This window comes from Hypomesus transpacificus, chromosome 19 (assembly GCF_021917145.1).
Source record: "Hypomesus transpacificus isolate Combined female chromosome 19, fHypTra1, whole genome shotgun sequence".
Lineage (NCBI taxonomy): Eukaryota > Metazoa > Chordata > Actinopteri > Osmeriformes > Osmeridae > Hypomesus > Hypomesus transpacificus.
The window spans coordinates 7,553,280-7,572,603 of NC_061078.1; the positions used below are offsets into that span (position 1 = coordinate 7,553,280).

General features: G+C 51.1%; 2 protein-coding genes across 12 annotated transcripts in view; both read left to right on the forward strand.

The window, feature by feature from the left end:
* Window positions 1-15,515, forward strand: part of tjp1a (tight junction protein 1a) — a 30,395-nt gene extending 14,880 nt beyond the window's left edge. For 4 of the 11 annotated variants that reach the window (XM_047041322.1, XM_047041325.1, XM_047041324.1 and 1 more), the window contains exons 9-28: window positions 219-349; window positions 499-604; window positions 1,067-1,217; window positions 2,808-2,916; window positions 3,044-3,263; window positions 3,754-3,938; window positions 4,166-4,261; window positions 4,642-4,668; window positions 5,518-5,600; window positions 5,829-6,039; window positions 6,554-6,654; window positions 6,882-7,232; window positions 8,101-8,427; window positions 9,564-10,376; window positions 10,786-10,862; window positions 11,176-11,468; window positions 11,582-11,981; window positions 12,173-12,390; window positions 12,615-12,758; window positions 13,784-15,515. In XM_047041322.1, the coding sequence (XP_046897278.1) occupies window positions 219-349; window positions 499-604; window positions 1,067-1,217; window positions 2,808-2,916; window positions 3,044-3,263; window positions 3,754-3,938; window positions 4,166-4,261; window positions 4,642-4,668; window positions 5,518-5,600; window positions 5,829-6,039; window positions 6,554-6,654; window positions 6,882-7,232; window positions 8,101-8,427; window positions 9,564-10,376; window positions 10,786-10,862; window positions 11,176-11,468; window positions 11,582-11,981; window positions 12,173-12,390; window positions 12,615-12,758; window positions 13,784-13,878 (4,138 nt within the window). In that variant the 3' untranslated portion in view covers window positions 13,879-15,515. The remainder of the gene's footprint in view (window positions 1-218; window positions 350-498; window positions 605-1,066; window positions 1,218-2,807; window positions 2,917-3,043; window positions 3,264-3,753; window positions 3,939-4,165; window positions 4,262-4,641; window positions 4,669-5,517; window positions 5,601-5,828; window positions 6,040-6,553; window positions 6,655-6,881; window positions 7,233-8,100; window positions 8,428-9,563; window positions 10,377-10,785; window positions 10,863-11,175; window positions 11,469-11,581; window positions 11,982-12,172; window positions 12,391-12,614; window positions 12,759-13,783) is intronic. The other 7 variants (XM_047041323.1, XM_047041330.1, XM_047041329.1 and 4 more) reach the window with 5 other exon arrangements.
* A 1,355-nt stretch (window positions 15,516-16,870) lies between these two features.
* Window positions 16,871-19,324, forward strand: part of fam189a1 (family with sequence similarity 189 member A1) — a 27,511-nt gene continuing 25,057 nt past the window's right edge. Inside the window, exon 1 of the mRNA XM_047042251.1 lies at window positions 16,871-17,619. Coding sequence (XP_046898207.1) covers window positions 17,395-17,619 — 225 coding nt within the window. The 5' untranslated portion in view covers window positions 16,871-17,394. The remainder of the gene's footprint in view (window positions 17,620-19,324) is intronic.

Here is a 19,324-nt window from a genome sequence, read left to right on the forward strand (position 1 = left end):
TATGCAGCTCAGAGTTCTAGAATTGACTTTACTCTTCACTGTACAGCATGGAATTCTAGATCTGACTTTGCTATACAGAGAGTTCGAAGCTCGTTCAAAACACACACACTAACTTCTATGCTGCCTGCCTTTCACAGTCCTATGTCACTTATGATCACATCCTGTTCTATCAGTGTGCACGACTAATTGTGTGTGTGTGTGTGCCTGCGTGTGTGTAGCCACAGGAGTCGAGATGAGGATCGTATGTCAAAGCAGGGCGCCATGTCTACGCCAGCGAAGAGCTCTGATGATGGCATCCTCTCCATGACCAGCGACCAGGCATCCGATAAGCAGATGCCTCCTCTGCCAGGTCCGACACGCCTCCACTACATCGCAGTTGTGCCCCCTCTCATCCACAAACCAGTCAGTACCCGTCTGTCTGCCTGGGGGACCACAACCCACGCGTGTGTATTCATGTCTGTCTGTCTGTCTACCCTGTCTGTCTACCTGTGGGAGCAGAACCCAAGCCTGTGTACGCCCAGCCTGGCCAGCCAGATGTGGACCTCCCCGTCAGCCCCTCTGATGCCCCTGTGCCCAGCGCTGCCCACGACGACAGCATCCTCAGGTGACTACACTGGCACCCTCCTTCTGTCTGTCTGACGACCTGTCTGTCTCTCAGACCACCTGTCTCGGTCTCTCTCCATCTGACCAACGTGTCTGTGTCTCTGTCTGACCAACATGTCTGTCTCTCTATCTGACCAACATGTCTGTCTCTCTGTCTGACCAACATGTCTGTCTTTGTGTCTGACCAACGTGTCTGTCTCTCTATCTGACCAACATGTCTGTCTCTCTATCTGACCAACATGTCTGACCAACATGTCTGTCTCTCTGTCTGACCAACATGTCTGTCTCTGTGTCTGACCAACGTGTCTGTCTCTCTATCTGACCAACATGTCTGTCTCTCTATCTGACCAACATGTCTGACCAACATGTCTGTCTCTCTGTCTGACCAACATGTCTGTCTCTGTGTCTGACCAACGTGTCTGTCTCTCTATCTGACCAGCATGTCTGTTTCTCGCCCTCCCAGGCCCAGTATGAAACTGGTGAAGTTTAAGAAGGGGGAGAGTGTGGGCCTGCGGCTGGCTGGGGGCAATGATGTGGGCATCTTTGTGGCAGGAGTCCTGGAGGACAGCCCGGCTGCCAAGGAAGGGCTGGAGGAAGGCGACCAGATACTCAGGGTAAGCACCAGTAGTGGTTACGCACTCGTTTGACATGGGAACTTGAGGGCACAAAATGATGCGTCTTTGCCTTTCCGAAGTCTGAAGAATGACCGCTAGTCATCCGTTGTTGGAACATCCAGTCTCTGCAGTGGGATCTGGAACATAGTTTCCGAGCCAGATGTCTGGGAGTGTCTGTGTGTGGGATAAGCACCTGCTGTTGTTGTAGCAGTAGTCTCATGTTTGAACTGCTTCCCATGCTTGCTAAATACTCGAACACTGGCTAGTGACTAAATACTAGTAGGCTTGCTAGTAGGCTAACTTTAGCAACACTAGCTATGTACACAAATGCTTATTTACTATACTATGCTAACTCTACTAGCTAATGTTCGCTAAGTCTGCAACTGCAAGCTAAGTCCACTAATCTAAAGATAATGTGACCCACTGTGTCCACAGTGGTTCTTGATAGAGCCTGGTAATGACACACTCTGTGTGTATTTGTTCCTGTGTGTGTTTATGACTCACTGCCTGGCCCCTGTTCTGCGTAGAACATTCCATTGTTTACATGAACAAAACACAATGGATGTGATTGTTCCTGGGGAGCTCCACAATGGTCTCTCTGTGGCCCTGGGGCCAGAAGACTCTGTTGATGGAGCAGACCCTTGATGTCAGTCTTGGATGGCTTCAGTCATGTTGCTCATTGTCCTCATGTAAGGGGAACACATCAGTAGCCAGCCCCCTCCCCCTCCTCCCTCTGCTCCCCCTCCTCCACCCTCCCTCAGTCTTACTGCCTCCCACACCTCTGCACGGGTCGAGTCTCAGTACCCAAGATGCCCCCTTATCTCATTCTCAAGCCCCATTGGAGTAGAAGGTGTAAAGTCTCCTGGGTCCTTCTCATCCTATAAGCTCTGAGAAGGAGGTGAGTAGAGAGAGCGGTAGAGGGAGAGGGAGAGGGAGAGGGAGAGGGAGGGAGAGGGAGGGAGAGGGAGGGAGAGGGAGGGAGAGGGAGAGGGAGAGGGAGAGGGAGAGGGAGAGGGAGAGGGAGAGGGAGAGGGAGAGGGAGAGGGAGAGGGAGAGAGGGAGAGGGAGAGGGAGAGGGAGAGGGAGAGGGAGAGATTTTGAGACTGGGCTGTGGTGGTCTGTGAAGACTCCCTGCTGTACAAACACACCCCCCGCTCCCTGCACATTGTTCTCCTGCGTAGGCCGTGTGTACTGGATGTGTGTGTGTCATTATACTGGATGTGTGTGTGTCATTATACTGGATGTGTGTGTGTCATTATACTGGATGTGTGTGTGTCATTATACTGGATGTGTGTGTGTCATTATACTGTGTGTGGATATGTGTGTGTACTGCACTGTGTGTTTCATGGCAGTCACACTGTGATGGAAGAGATTAGGAGATAGAAGGGTTTTCTGGGAAGGATCAAGGTGTTTCTGCTCTGGTGGTACTGGGGGGTCAATAAACAGTGCGTGGTTGGGGAGAGTGGATATAATGAAGGGGTGAATGGGAGTCAGCCCCAGAGCTAATGTGTCCTGCCTCTCTCTCCAGGTTAATCTGTGTATATTGTTGATTCTCTCTGTGTCTCTCTCTCTCTCCACCCTTCTCTCCAGGTAAACAATGTGGACTTTGCTAACATCATTCGGGAGGAGGCAGTTCTCTTCCTGTTGGACCTGCCTAAGGGGGAAGAGGTCTCCATCCTGGCCCAGAAGAAGAAGGATGGTGAGAGAAAAGGAGGAGAAGAAGAGAAGGAGGAGAGGACATGGGGGAGAGATATTGTTGATGTTGTTTCACGCAGTTACTTGTAGAATAATGTGTGTGTGTGTGTGTGTGTGCGCCCTCCCTGCAGTGTACCGGAGGATAGTGGAGTCAGATGTAGGAGACTCCTTCTACATCAGGACCCACTTTGAGTATGAGAAGGAGTCTCCTTACGGGCTGAGCTTCAACAAGGGCGAGGTGTTCCGCGTGGTGGACACCCTCTACAACGGCAAGCTGGGCTCCTGGCTCGCCATCCGCATCGGCAAGAACCACCAGGAGGTGGAGCGGGGCATCATCCCCAACAAGAACAGGTACCCAGACAGACACACTGACTGACTGACTGACTGACTGACAGTGTGAATGAGCGTAGTGTGTGTGTGTGTGTTTGTGTCAGCGTATGTGTCTTTTCAGAGCCATTTCTCTGTGGATTTAGAGCAGCCTCTACACACACGCACACACACACAGGCTACACTTTCACACCGTACAGGTGGTTACCACAGAGATCCTAACATAGCTGTGGCAAATGTAACACCTTAGTCTGCAATGCCAAGCTCGCTCTCTCTTTCCCTCACTATCTCTCACTCACACACACACACAGTTCAGTGCATAGCAGATAGTGTTGGAGGACAGTGGGGGAGTGTGGGGTTAGAGGTGATAGATTCCATCACTGTTCTGTCATAGATAAGCCCAAGTTTCCATTCAGTCCATGTTACACACACTCTCCTCCTGTCTTTCCCGCTCCCCCTCTCTTTCCCTCCCGTCTCCTCGTCCTCCCCCCCCTCCCCCCTCTCTGCCCTGCAGGGCGGAGCAGCTGTCCAGCGTGCAGTACACCCTCCCCAAGGCACCAGGGGGCGACAGAGCAGACTTCTGGCGTTTCCGTGGCCTGCGCAGCTCTAAGAGGAACCTGAGGAAGAGCAGGGAGGACCTGTCAGCCCAGCCCGTCCAGACCAAGTTCCCCGCCTACGAGAGGGTGGTTCTGAGAGAGGGTAGGTGGGGAGGGCGGAGGAGGGGGGGAGGGAGGAGAACAGAGAATAACAGAGTGAATGTGGAAGGGGGAGGAGAGTAGGGCTGATGGATGGGAAGGCAAAGATAGAGAAGGGAAGGGGTGATCAAGGGCCTTCTTTTCTCCTTCTCCGGACCGTGACGTTGTGTTTTGAGCAGAACGTGAACCCCTGACATTGTAACCCTAACTGTAACCTAACTTGACGCTCAGCTGGCTTCCTGCGCCCGGTGGTGATCTTCGGGCCGATCGCTGACACGGCTCGGGAGAAGCTCGCCAGAGAGGAACCTGATCTGTTTGAGCTCGCAAGTGAGTAGTTCCCTCTAGTTCCCCTCCCTCTCCAGCCTCTCTCCCCTGTCACCTGGCCACTTCCCCTGCTTTGTTTCGGTCCTACAGCCCGGTAGCACAGAGGCACACCAGAACACACAGTAGAACCCAGCCTTCTCCATCGTCTCCGTGTGAGCGTAGCTAGCTCTCTTGGCTTTGATGACGTAGCTCTGTTAGCAGCTAGCCTAACCTGTAGTGCTAACTGTGTTAGCCAGTAGAACTCGTTCCTCTCTACACCCTTACTAACACGGTGTCATATTTCAATGGCCCTAAGGGGTGCACTCATCACACCCATGTAATGTGATTCCACCTGTGTCCATGTTGTCTATGTTGCTGTCTATATAACTGTGTTTCCCTTTCAGAGACTCAGAAACAAGAAGGAGGGGAAAGTATGTCACCTAGCACATCATTCTCCCTACCTATCAATAATAACCACACCAGAACCTGTGCTAGTTAGCACCTGTTAGCATCTATGGCTGCTTTAGTAGGCTTGGTCTGGTCTGGCCTGTACACAGGGTGCATCATGGGATACCCAGAGACAGTCAGCATGCCATCACAGTCAGTCACCCAGTTAGTAGCCGCACACTATGTGTACATTCTAGCCATTCATGTCTGTCCACCAGATGCTTTTGGCCTTCTAGGTATGTTCCTCACGACAAGTTCCTGTGTGTAGTGCGAGTGTTTAGTATACTGTGGAGGTGTGTTGTTGGTAGAGACAGGGGGTGCTCTGGGGCCTAAAGGACGAGGTAGAGCCAGCGCTGACTTCACAGCTCATGGATCTCTTTATCTTGTGGTCACACAGACAGAGGGCCAGACACAGATACACAGACAGACAGACGATATCATGATTATACGGCTCTATTGATCTATCTGATCGATCTAATCTACATCTATGTGACACGTTTCTATCTGATCTGTCTATACATGTGAGGTTCATTCCTCAGATGTTTGATATTGTCCTGTTCAAACCTAATCACCTTACTGATGATTCACAGTAACGATCAGCTGTTGAATGTGCACCATCCCATCTCTAGGCTTTACACTAACATCTGCACCATGCACACACATGGACTCATGTATGTTTCATGTATGTTTCCTGTTGCACGTGCATATCCATGACATCACTTCCTCTTTGGCATCTGAGAAGCTGCAGGCTACTGCATGTAGGGGGTCAGACTGGGAGGGGACTGCAGGGGGCATCCACTGACTGACTGTGTGTGTGTGTGTCCTTTCTGCAGAGAGCGAGCCCAGAGATGCAGGCAAGGACCAGCGTAGCTCCGGAATCATCCGCCTGCACACCATTAAACAGATTATCGACCGTGTGAGTAAAAGTCACACGTACACACCCACAGACATACAGCACACACACGTACACAGTCAAAAACAGATTTTTCTATCCACGCACTTTGTACAGCTCACCACTGCCCTCTGTTGGCAAGAGTGAGATGACACCGTGAACCCTCCTCCCAAATCCCTCACACTTCTGAGGCTACCCGGAACCGTAGTCCACCGACGTGTACTAACATGTGTATGTGTTTCTATGCTACAGGACAAGCATGCCGTGCTGGACATCACGCCGAACGCGGTGGACCGCCTAAACTACGCCCAGTGGTACCCCATTGTGGTGTTCCTCAACCCCGACAGCAAGCAGGGCGTGAAGAACATGAGGACCCGCCTCTGCCCCGAGTCCAGGAAGAGTGCCAGGAAGCTGTACGAGCGGGCCCTGAAACTGAGGAAGAACAACCACCACCTCTTCACCAGTGAGCATGGAGGGAGGGAGGGAGGGAGGGAGGGAGGGAGGGAGGGAGGGAGGGAGGGAGGGAGGGAGGGAGGGAGGGAGGGAGGGAGGGAGGGAGCAGCAGGCCCAGCTGAGTGCATTAGTGGCTGCACAGCTACTGTGGTCGAGTGTTTGAAAGAGATTAAGTGTGGCAAAGCTGGGCTGGCCACACACACACACACACACTGACTCCCACCCGGCAGCAGTCATCATTACTCATTTCCAACATGCACTGCTCCAGAGAGGAATGGGAATTGACCCGGGTCTCAGAGGGCCTGCTATAGGGACACACACACACACCATACACACACAATATACACACACACCACCTTCATCACACACACCCCACATACATACACACAATATCAAATACACTCTCTGATCCCTCTATCAATGCTGTCCCTCCATCACATCCCTCCATCACATCCCTCCATCACATCCCTCCCTCTCTCCCTCCCTCTCTCCCTCCCCTTGTGTGCATGGTGGTCATCCTCCAGCCACCATCCAGATGAACAACATGAACGATGGCTGGTATGGAGCTCTGAAGGAGAACGTCCAGCAGCAGCAGAACCAGCTGGTCTGGGTGTCAGAGGGCAAGGTAGGACACACACACACAGAGTATTTGAATATGGATGTTTTGTTCATATTTCGGAAGATTGATTTTAACATTGCTGGATTTGTTCTGTTGCTTCTCCTTGCTGTACTGTTGCTGCCTGCTGTTCCTGTTATTCTCGCTCACCTCACCATCTCTCTCCCTCCCTTTTTGTCTTTCTTTCTCTTCCCCATTCTCTCGCTCGCCCTCCCCTCCCTCTCCTATCTCACCAGGCGGACGGCGCCCCAGACGATGACCTGGATCTCCATGACGACCGTCTGTCCTACCTGTCCGCTCCAGGTAGCGAGTACTCCATGTACAGCACGGACAGCCGCCACACCTCCGACTACGAGGACACGGACACGGAGGGCGGGGCCTACACCGACCAGGAGCTGGACGAGACGCTGAACGACGACGTGGGCCTGCCCTCGGAGCCCGCCATCACCCGCTCCTCTGAGCCGGTCCGCGAGGACCCCCCCGTCATCCAGGAGCCCCTGGGGTACGCAGGCTACCAGCACCCGGGCCCCCCCGACCCGCTGAACCGCATCGACCCGGCAGGCTTCAAGGTGGCAGCTCCGCAGCAGGTAGCGTTTCTCCGGGCGGTGCGTCTGCCCTGTTGTCTGGAGGCCGTGGTATGTGTGAGGAGGGTGTTCTGGAGGCGCTACTGAGCCCTCCAACACCGGCTCTACTGTCACTATCACTATCCTTTATTACACTAGCACTATAAAGGGAACTAAATATTATAACTGAATATTGTGGCCAACTATTTATTTATTGATATATATATATATATAAAAATATAAATATTATTTATTTATTTATTTATTGACTGAGTTATTGATGTGCGTGTTTTTTATTTTTGACTAAAAAAACTAAAACAGAGAAAAGATAAAAGCCCAAAATAAGCTTGACTGTTGTGTACTGCGTAACCACGACAACCTGTGTTAGTGTTACTGTCGGTGTTGTTGATGTTGTTGCCACAGTGATGCAGATGCCTTCTCCACTGCTATGTGTTTGTGTGGCCGTGTGTGTGGGTCCCCACCCCTGTGCACCTCCGGCTGCCCCATCTGGGATTGGGACTGTTGCCTCGCCGGGAAAGGCCCTGTGCATGCTGGGATATGTAGTGTTAACCACGGATTGCTGTAACATGTATTTACCTGGATCGATTGGCCCATATGATATCCACTACAAAGTGTGTCACCTGATGTGTTAAACGAAAAAAAAGAAATTACGAGAGAGAGCGATGTGTTGTACTGTAACCCTAGTATTAAACGACCGTCAGACTGCACTAACCACGTGAAACTTTGTCCTGCTACTAATTCTTACATGGCGTTTTCTTGATTGGGTGTTGGTTGGGTATGGAGGCTGGTGATTGGCCTGTTGATTATGTTGCCCGGGGCGACTGAGTCATTAGTATCGGCATGTATTAAACATTTTTGACCCACTTTGCAGAAGCCAGAGGCTGAGGTCACCATGTCTAGCCTCCCCCCTGAGACCCTGGTTGCGACTGAGACAGCACCCCCTGCTGTTGACTCCAATCTAAACACTGTAGGGGCTCTGATCCCTGAGGAGGCTCCAGTAGCCTCCCCCAGCCCTGGCCCTGGCCTCAGCCCCAGCCCTGGCCCTGGCCTCAGCCCGGGGCCTGGCCTCAGCCCCAGCCCTGGCCTCAGCCCCAGCCCCGGCCTGGAGGCTGGCTCCCTTAGGAGGTCCACCCCTGAGCTAGCTCCCACCCCAACACCAGAACTCCTACAGTCTGGACCGACCAGTACAGAACCAAAGGTACCCGCTGTCGACCTGCTTCCCGGACCCGGCCCGGCCCATCTGGGCCCAGCTCCTCCTCTCTGCTGCTGCCTGCTTCGCCTTCCTCCTCACCTGCATGCTGGCTCCTCAGATGGGAGTGATAGAGAGTGAGAGAGTGTCTGTGTGTGTGTTGGATGTGGAGGAGCAGAGAGAGAAGACACTGAGGCTCATTCTGCTGCTTCCTGTCTTTGCATGGCCTCCATCTCTGAGCTGTCCTCTGTTAACCTGTTCAATAGCCTGGCTAACACACCCAGGGGACTCCTGTTCACTAGCCTGGCTAATGCACCCAGGGGACTCCTGTTCACTAGGTTATACCAGCCTGGGAACTGCTCACTCTTCTGTTCGATGTTTCCTTTGAGTCTTGGTGCTGTTTTCCTTCCGTTTTTTTCTCTGAAATTGAAATGTAGCCATTTCTGTCTCCTGTGGGAGAGGGTAACATGTTATCAAAACATCCTGTGTGCTCTGAGTGTTAAATGGCTATTTTTCAAATGTCAGGGGTTTTAATATGGTTTTCATTGTTCCAAGGATACATGCTTGTAAAGTTCAGCTGTAGATATCTTGTAAGCCTCATTTATTTTGTCTTGTAATGTTACTGACGCATTGGGCGCCATCTTGGTCTTCCTACCACGCATGCTGTGTGTCAAATGATATGCCAGACTGTCTCAGCTCACTCTAAAAATGACATACATACTTCTACAGTACCAAAAACAGTAACCAAAAGATTCAAAATCTTCAAAATGGTTGAAAGGTGGGCATTTCTTAACAAGTTAACACACTGCATTCGAGCTAAGAAGAGGAAAATCAAACCCAATGTTGTTGATTTGATTTCTTCTTTATCAAGTTTGTTGGTTTCTTTTTGCGTGAGAGTTGATCTGGCCTGGTTTGTTGATTTACTATTGGAGAGCTGTGTGATGTCATTAGTAACTGCTCCCTGTCAGTCTGTCTATTCCAGGTCCTCCTGCTCTCTCCTTTCCTCTGCTGAGACGTTAACCTTGTTTTCCTCTCCTCCCGTATCTGCTCCTCTCTACTCACAAATAAGTATTCATATTATTGGGTGTGTGTTGCTAGGGGCCGACGCGTGGTTGCTAATGGTGTGCGTGTGGTTGTCCTCCTAGATCTTGCATCATGACCCCTACAGCGTGGAGGAGCCCGGGAGAGCCAATCACGGAGGGAAGCCGGTGATCTACGAGCCCGCCTACTTGAGCCAGCAGCCGTACAGAGATTACGACCACCCTCCTAGTCGCTATGACGCTGCCGCTCCTGTCTCCGGGGGCTACCGTCACTATGACTCCCAGCTGACCTATGAGAACAGCCTGCCGCCATATGAGCAGCAGTGGAACCCGTACGGACAGCCTGGCTCCGCCCCCCAGGGCTACCAGCCCCCGGCGGGGGGGTACAACCCCCGTCTGCCCTACGAGGACGGCCCGGAGCACCAGTACAGCCCCCCCCAGCCACGCTATGACGAGCCTCCGCCTCAGGGCTATGACGGACGGCCTCGCTACGGGAAACCGGCCCCGGGCCCTGCCCGCTACGACGAGCCTCCTCCTCCTATCCCCGGCTATGAGCTGAGACCACGCTACGACCAGGAGAGCCACGCCCCCTACCCTCCCGCCTCGCGCTCCCCCGACCCCGCCCAGCGGCCTGCCTACTCCCAGGGCCCCCCCCAGCACCGGGGCTACAAGCCCCCCCAAGAGGCTGACCCCCCTATACTTCCACCCAAAACAGAGGCCCTGCCCTCACCCGCAGCTGAGCATGTGGTTACCACAGCGCCCAAGCCTTTGCCCCCGCCCCCCAGAGAGGAGCATGTGGCGGAAGACGACCCGGCCATGCGGCCCCAGTCGGTTCTGACCCGTGTCAAGATGTTTGAGAACAAGAGGTCCGTGTCTGTGGACCGGGCCAGGGAGACGGGAGAAGCTCCAGGGACCAGGGTAGGAACCCAGGCACACAGGGAACTCACTTCCACTAGACTACACTCAACACCCAGAGATACATGGAACACAGAAACACTTAGAACACTCAGAACCCCAACACACCTGGAACACAAATACACTTGGATCACAGTCACACTGGGAGGAATGGAGGGGGAAACAGAGGGAGGGCTGGAGAGATGGATGGAGGGAGGGAGGGAGGGATGGAGAGATGGAGGGAGGGATGGAGAGATGGAGGGAGGGATGGAGGGAGGGAGGGATGGAGAGATGGAGGGAGGGATGGAGAGATGGAGGGAGGGATGGAGAGATGGAGGGAGGGATGGAGAGATGGAGGGAGGGATGGAGGGAGGGAGGGATGGATGGAGAGATGGAGGGAGTGTGGCCTGACTGTCCGCTTGTGCCTTTCTAGGCTGCAGATGTAAAGCCTGCAGGAGGGATTCCCAAAGCAAACTCTCTGAGCAACCTGGACCAGGAGAAGACCTTCAGGTGAGAAAGCAGCCTCCTCTCTCTGCCGGCCACACTGTAGAACGACATGCTGAACTTGACTCAGTGAAGACATGAGGTTGTTTCTTCTTAAACGTTTGTGAATTCAGTGTTTTCTCAAACCTGTCACAGACCTGTCGCCTGGCTTTCTGTCGTGTGCTGGTTTCTGTTGTCTCCTCACGGTCTCTGTCTCTGTCCCTCCTCACCTGTATACCCGTGTTAGCTGGTGGAATAGTGGTCGTGGTTCTTACCTTAGCCTCACCTCCCCTCCCCCTGTCCCTCCCCTGCCTCTCCTCCCGCCCCTCCCCCCACCCAGAGCCCCAGAGCCCCAGAAGCCCCAGGTCGCTGACGACATTGTGCGCTCCAACCACTACGACCCCGAGGAGGACGAGGAGTACTACAGGAAGCAGCTGTCCTACTTTGACAGGCGCAGCTTCGACGGCAGCAAGCCCCCGCCCCAGACCAGCCCTGTCCCTGCCCCAGGCCCCGCCCCAGGCCCCGCCCCCACCTCCAAACCTGCCCAGCCACAGGCCCCTCCGGCGGAGAAGAGATACGAGGCGACTCCCACCCCTCCGCCAGCAACACTGCCCAAACCCGCCTCAGTTGAAGGTCTGTCCACGTGCGCATTCACACCCACACACGCATACATAAACACACGTGCACACACACGCTGGCATGTATGTGACTCCCCCCCCCCCCCCCCCCCCCCCATCTGCCCCCAGCTCTGCCTGGTCGTGAAGACACGGTCCAGACCAACGTCCTGCCTCACAAGAGCTTCCCAGAGAAGTCTCCTGTTAACGGGACTTCTGACCAGCCCAAGCCTGCCCCTGGAGCCCCGGCCAGCTACAACCGCTATGTCCCCAAGCCATACACCTCCTCCGCCAAACCTTTCGAGCGCAAGTTCGACAGCCCCAAATTCAACCACAACCTGCTGCCCAACGACCAAACCAAGCCAGAGCTGGCCTCCAAGCCGCCTCCAGCCTCCAGCCCTGCCAAGGCCCCGGTGCAGACCCACATCCTGGACCCAGATAGCGGGCTAGACACCTTCACCCGCACCATGGACCACCGCTCCAAGTACCAGCAGAACAACATCAACGCCGTGCCCAAGGCCATTCCTGTCAGGTAGGGTCGAGCGTTGCTGTCTACCCTGGTCAGTCCCACCGCGCCCCGATGTCGATCTGATCTCGCGGCGATGCGTTGTTGTGTGGCTCGCTCAGGCTGTAGAACTGACTTCAGGAACCAGGAGGCCTGAGGTAGACGTGTGTTTGCTGTCTCTCTGTCTGACTGTGTCCTCTCTGCCCTCCCCCCCACAGCCCCAGCGCCCTGGAGGACGATGACGATGATGAAGGCCACACGGTGGTCGCCACGGCGCGCGGCGTGTTCAACAGTAACGGCGGCGTGCTGAGCTCCATAGAGACGGGCGTGAGCATCATCATCCCGCAGGGCGCCATCCCAGACGGCGTGGAACAGGAGATCTACTTCAAGGTCTGCCGCGACAACAGCATCCTGCCCCCCCTCGACAAGGAAAAAGGTAGCCGACGCTTCCACCGCTAAAACCCACGCATAGAAAGTTGACGTTCCATTGTAGTGCTTTTTCACGTCTCCAAGGATACCTCCATTTACTTGCTGTCAAATCTTTTTTTCTGTGTGCACAAAAATGTTACGCTTTACGGCACATGAGCATTTAGGATCCAACTCTCCTGTGTGTGTGTGTGTGTGCGTGTGTGTGTGCGTGTCCAACCCCCCCCCCCCCAGGAGAGACCTTGCTGAGCCCGCTGGTGATGTGTGGTCCTCACGGGCTGAAGTTCCTGAAGCCCGTGGAGCTGCGCCTGCCTCACTGTGCGTCTATGACCCCTGATGGTTGGTCTTTTGCTCTCAAATCCTCCGACTCCTCGTCGGGTAGGCTCCTGTCCTCTGGGGTTTCTGGGTCTCTGGGTGGCTGTGTGACTGGCTGGAGGTTGTGGGTCACTGTTATGATTTATGTGTGGTTTCCTGGGTTCATTCATTCTGTTGTTTCACTCTAGCACTCACTCAATCACTTCATTCATTCCTTCATAAGCCCATCCACTTGCTTACTCCCACTCTCTCTCTCTCACACACACACACACACACACACACACACACTCTGACTCGTTCACTCACTCGTTCTCTGATTGTTTTGTTGTTTTGATGTGATCTTCAGATCAACGTTTTCTCCCATGGGTTCCTCTTCATGCTCCTTCCTCTTTTTTTCCTGGTGTGTTTTGGTATCTTCAAAACGTTCAGTTCCATCCCTCATCCTTCCCTTTCTGTAACCTTGGTTGGTAGATGTCATCCTGCATGTCAGACCTCAGCTCTCCTCACAGCCACCCAGTAGACCTGAAGAGCAGACTCCCCTTCCTGCTCTCCTCTGCTACCGGACACAATGTAGCCCTGCTGGAGGACTCTCCTCTCCCTTTCCTTCCTTCCTCTCCTCTCCCTACCCTTTCCTTACTCTCCTCTCCCTTCCACTCCTTTCCTCCCCTCTCTACTCTCCAAGACTAAGGGACTAGTCTCAACGCTGTTCTCTTTTTTCTGCCCTCTGTCCAAACCCCTACATTGAGAAGAAAATCTTTTGGTTCGAACTGCCTCATTGTGGAGGCCAGGGAGTGTTTTAGCTCATTATAAATACATGAATGACAGGATAAAACACATCAACATGGATAGTAAAGGATCAATTCAATATGAAAAGGATCTTTGAATATCCTTGGTCCTGCTAAAGTCTAAAAGCTCTGCATCATTAGGATGTCTGTCAGTTTGAGAGAAGCCTGGAATCTCACTTTGATCTGAAGATCTCATATCACTGTAAGTTACTGTAGCATTAGTAGTGTACTGTGTGTGCAGGTGTGTGTGTGTGTGTTTTTCTTTGCTGCTGTTGTGACCCCCCCATGCCACTCCATTCCCAGGTGACCCTAAGAGTTGGCAGAACCAGGCCCTGCCCGGCGACCCCAACTACCTGGTGGGGGCCAACTGTGTGTCCGTGCTCATCGACCACTTCTGAGGCCCCCGCCTGGGGGGCTGGACACCCCCGTCCATGACAACAGAAGAAGGCTCTTTACACACACACACACACACACACTCGCTCACACTAATGCATGCATACAGTTCATTTGCATGTGTGTTCTTGCAAACACACACAGACACATCCATACACAGACACACACCACGCTGAAGTGTTTACCACAATGGGGAGTCTGACATCTTCAACTGAGCAGGAGGGAGGAGGAGGACAGATCTGGCTGGTGTATTTCTATACTACATACACTATGGTCTCTACTACAGTACGTTTGCTTTTTACTTTTTATGAAGTTCTACGAAAACAGAAAGAACAGAACTGTGACCAATCCTGTGCTGAGCTGGAACGTCTGACTGGATGAACTGCCACGTTGGACCGTGTCTGGTTCCTGGGGAAGCGGGGGTGGGGCACGACCATGAAGATGAAGAAGATGCTGATGCGTATTATGGAGGATATGATGATGATGATGATGATGATGATTATGTAGAAGGAGAGGTATTATGAAGGTTGAACAGGTGAACATGAAGACCAGCTCCACAGTCTCCTGAAGGCTCTCTTTAGAACATCCTCCTCTTCCAGTGTCGTAGGTTGCTCCAGGTGACTTTTCTGTCAGAAGAACATCATGCATGTCCTGCCTACCTGCCTATCTACCTACAGTACCAACCACTCAGGTCCACACACCTGCTCACACGCTTAAACTCACAGCCCTCCCTTTGACTCTCTCACTTCTCTCTCTCACTTCTCTCTCTCTCTCTTATCTCCCCTCTTACCTCTTCCTTCCTTTCTCCCTCCTCTCTCTCTCACTAACAAAAGAGTGATGCCTTATCTGCAAATTATTCACTTGTTCAGTACAGCTAAACTCTGGGTTTTTCTAAGTTATGATAAATTATGGAAAAGGACGTTCTTGTTTTTTTCTCTTGCCATTTTCCGTCAACCGACTGTATGGAGTATGCTGGGTTTAGCACAGGGGGTGGGGTGTAGGCTCAGAGGGACGGGTCTGCTATGCATAATTATGACTTCAGAAGAAAAACAACAAAAAATCCAACTGAAAAAAGAGGTTGCTGTATAGACAGCTGACCGATGGCCTTGTTCTTGGTTTGTAAATGAACTTTTGTATTGTCTTTGTTATTTTGTACAAAACGTAGAGAGAAAAACAATAATTGTTTTCAAAAAAAGAAGAAAAAAAGGAAAGGAATAAAATAAAACAGGTTGTCTTTGTATTCTGGTTGGTCTCTGAAGCCTTGTAACTTACCAGTACTTCCAATACTTTTGTACCAGTATACTGAATTCACTCTACATGAAGTAACAGTCACGATAACTAATTGTACACTTATTTACAGAAAAGTTAAGAAGGTTAAATAACTTTACAGATATGTTCTTCCTGGGGGTGGGGCCTAAGGGCTCCCCCTCCGTGCTCCGTGAGGCAGGGGCTGTATTGTGTGCCCTGAAATGTATTTTTATACTAATAGACGATATATTACACATGGCACACCAGAACTACTCTTAGTTAATAACACAGCTTCAGGTGCGTAGTAGCTCTTCACGTGTGACTGTTTTTCTCCTTTGCGACACAGTTTTAAGTATACCACTGTATTAATTAATAAAATCATTTCTAAAGTTAATGGTTTTTACTGTGTTTTTGTTCGTTGTGATAACTTTTTGTTTGAAGGTGGCTTTAATGGCTATAATGACGTAAGAGGACAGCTTGAACAATCACCGAGGAACAATGCAGTCGAGGAAGGTGACTTTGCTCCTGAATCTCTTATTATCTTTGGACACTGCAGTATATTTCACCTGCAACTAACAGCTTTAAACACTAGGTGGGGCTCAAGAGCACTAAATGTTTTCTACAAGGTCAGCAACATAGGTTTGATGCACTGATGCTAGCAGGTGCTGCGTGTTGGGCTTCTGTTCATATGGTGGCATGTAGATGTAAGTGGCATATAAGTCTATAGACCAAGTTAGGTTTATTTTCTCATTCATCTATGTCTAGTGCAGTGTGCTTTATCATGTGTTGATCTTAGCTGTACTTTTTCACTAGGCCTATGTGTATACGTCGCTTTGGAGAAAAGCTTCGGCTAAATCAATTAAATAGAAATGTAGTCTAGGAAACGCAAGAATGTACTCCCAGCAGTCTTAAGGTAGGCTACTCAGGATAGACAGCTATCGTTAAAACTGTAGTCTAACCTTAGAAGAATACGTTCACATAACATTTGACAAGACCAAACCAGATGTTTTGCTGGGTAGGCTACTGACTGGGCCAGTGGGTAGTGGACCTGGTCGTGTTAATCACACTTCATTGTCGATCTCCAGCTTCCCCGTAAAGTCCTGCCCCAGTCCGTCCTGCCCACCAGGAGAGCGCCCGAACCACAACCAAAGTCAAGGTGTTTCATCTTGACCAAACAATAAGTCTACTGTTTGATTTCATGGCATATTGGCTACTACAACTGAGTGAAAAAGTAGCATTTCTAAAAACATTTCTTGAATGTTTTCGCAAAATAACCCTTCTTTTAAAAAGCTAAGTCATTGCGAGCGTAGCAACGTCAATTACATTTCGAATTTGTACTTTCCCCTTTATAACTGACGCAGTGACATCGATCAATGTCTGCATAGGGGGCCCCTAGCCGCTCAGCGTACCGTCGAATCGTAAAAACCCCATGAGCACGCGCTGATTGACAGGTACCGAGTGCGCAGTATAGCAGCTCGCCAGCCGCCTCTCTCCCCTTGAGGGGAGCCCAGTGCTGCCGCGTAAATTTGCTTTAGTCTGTGAAAAACAAACCTGTTCTTGTGAAACATTTCAAACACGGTTCTCTCGCTTTCTCATCTCTCACTCTCGTCCCCCCCCCTCTCTCCCCGCAGTCTGATAGTAGGCGGTTAGGCTTGCCTATTGGCTACAACGGTGAAGCGTAATGTTTGAAAATACCCCTACGACGGATGCGGACGGGGTAATTCTGCGATCGTTTTAGCTATTCATTCATGCTCCCGTTAAGGGTGAAGGTAACGGATGTTCTCTCCAAGATCATCTCGCCTCCGCCTGTTTAAGCCCGCGGAGGCAAGTGCCGCGATGATGAACGGAACGGATTCTTCCTCAGCGACTGGAAGAGCGGAATGACGCCTTCTGGATTGACGCTTGCTATTTGGTCAGATGTTTTATTTCTAGCAGGGTCTTCCTCGATAGTCTTTGGTGTTTAGTCTGTCCTTATTGTGTGAAGTCGCACAATGGATCTTAGTAGGTAGCCAATAGACTATTAGTGCTCACCTCTCACCACGACTGCACTGGACACTGCAATTACGCGTCTTCAATTGGAACAGAGCATCAATGTAATTGAAAAAGGAAGCTTTCGACAAGGCAGAAGGATTTCTGGACATTTATTATCTCTGTATAGACTAGAACTTGTATTAACAGCAATCGCAGGCAGCCGAGTTGTTATTGATGTGAATTGTCACTTTTGGTTGCTGTGAGTGTAGTAGGCTATCCCCAGGCTACAGCCTCGTGTGACAATGCCGGTCAATGCAATGCCCCGCGGTGGCTCGTTGAGCCCGGCGTCTCTGTCCCGCAGTCTCTCTCGACTGCGGGGCTTCCGAACCCGGACTCGGATCATGTTGACCCTCGGGGTGTCCCAGATGGTTCTGGGGAGTCTCATCCTGTCCGTGAGCTTCGCTGCTCTGGCGCTCACTACCTCGCCACGAGTCAGGCACTCGTGTCCGTTTTGGGCAGGATTCTCGGTAAGTATTTCACTCGTTAGGTGTGTAATTATAAATATGGAATGTCTTTACTTTGTTTTTGTGTAACGTAACCATTAAGCGTGAGTGTTTAAGCTTTGTAATCCCCTTTCACACACAAATGCACGTGCTCACACCTGAGAGCGCGGGAGAAGGACATAGGCGTCCTTTGTAGTTTCCTCGTGCTTATAGACACGATATGATAACCGTGCTGGTGCTGCTATGTGCACCTGATCCAAGATGTCGAACGCTTTCGGAAGATTATTTTTCTTTTCAACCAAACGTGAGTGATAGGACTTTCTCTCAGCTTCTGATGTTCAGTTTGAGGCAGAAAGCCAGTGTAGCAGTAACTGAAATTAATTTAACGAAACGTTTTGGGAAATTGTAAAATAAATTATATATATATATTAAATACATAGACCTTTCTCTCTTCTTTTTCTTCACTCTTTTTGTCATACCACTAAAGCTCATCTGTGTTACACCAGTGTTTTTATGCGTTTCAAAATTTGATGTTGGTTCCTGTAAATATTAATGAGGTTACACTTCCCTGGTTTCCTGCCAGTGATCCAGGCTGAGTTCAGAACAGAGGGTCAGGTCATCAATTATGGAGGTGCGGGGGCAGAGTGTGGTAGGGGGGCAATGGGTGGGCCCTGGCACAGGGTGTGTGTGTGTAAGCTGGGTAGTTGTGTGTATGCATGCGCACATGCGTTGTTGTGGGTATTAGTGGCTTTTTGTGTATTTGAGTGTGTGTGTCTGTTGACAGAGATAAGCAACTGGAGGTCACAGGTCAGGTGATGCTTCAGTCAATACCGTCATCCTTCCTTTCATCTGATCATCTGTATCTCTTACACGTGGAGCTGAGCGCAGTGAGCTTGTCAAGCTCATCTCGAGACTGGGGTAGGCACTCATCCATCAAGTCTGAAGGCTGTATAGAGGCTGATGTGTCCCAGAAGAGGCTGATGTGTCAATAGGCTTTGCAGGTTTAGAATACAGCACATTTAAAACATCATTACAAGTAGTATTTTACTCAATAATTGTTGATTTAGGTCCACTCTCATGATCATGAACACAATCATGTTAAATCAACACTAACATTTGCTGAGTAGTCATGTTGGATGATAATAAACTACAGATGTGTGTGTAAGCACTGTAGGAGTGTTGGCATAGCACTTGCTCGTCTTGTATAGTTTACACGACACGGTTTCACCAGCATCAGTCTTACAATACATATAGACAGAACCTGTCTAATGGCAGCTCAGAACCAGAGAAAAGACGGGGTGTGGATCACAAGTAGCTGTTGAGGGCCCATCACTGGGGAGAGAGAGCTCAGCAGGGTGCTGGACTAGAGGGCTGGCTTCAGGCACACTGATGGGTAACTGCACCATACTAGGGTAGAATGTCCACTACTTCTGACACATTCTTTATAGACACTCTGATAGGCTCATCCCCTCCTCTCCTCCCATACTCTTTTCTCTCCTCTCCCCTCTCATCTCCTCCCCGAGCTGTCGTGAGCAGGTTCTGGAAAGAGCTGTAGTTAGCTGTAATTTGCAGGTTCAGGAGCAGTCGTTAGTTAGCAGGGTGAAAGTGCTGATGGAGAGGTTTCTATAGCTAGAGGATATCAGCAGTAATGGAGAGATGGCGGAAAGATCACATGGAACATCACATGGAAGCACTGGCGAGATGTTTTCACACCAGCTCCGGACTGAGA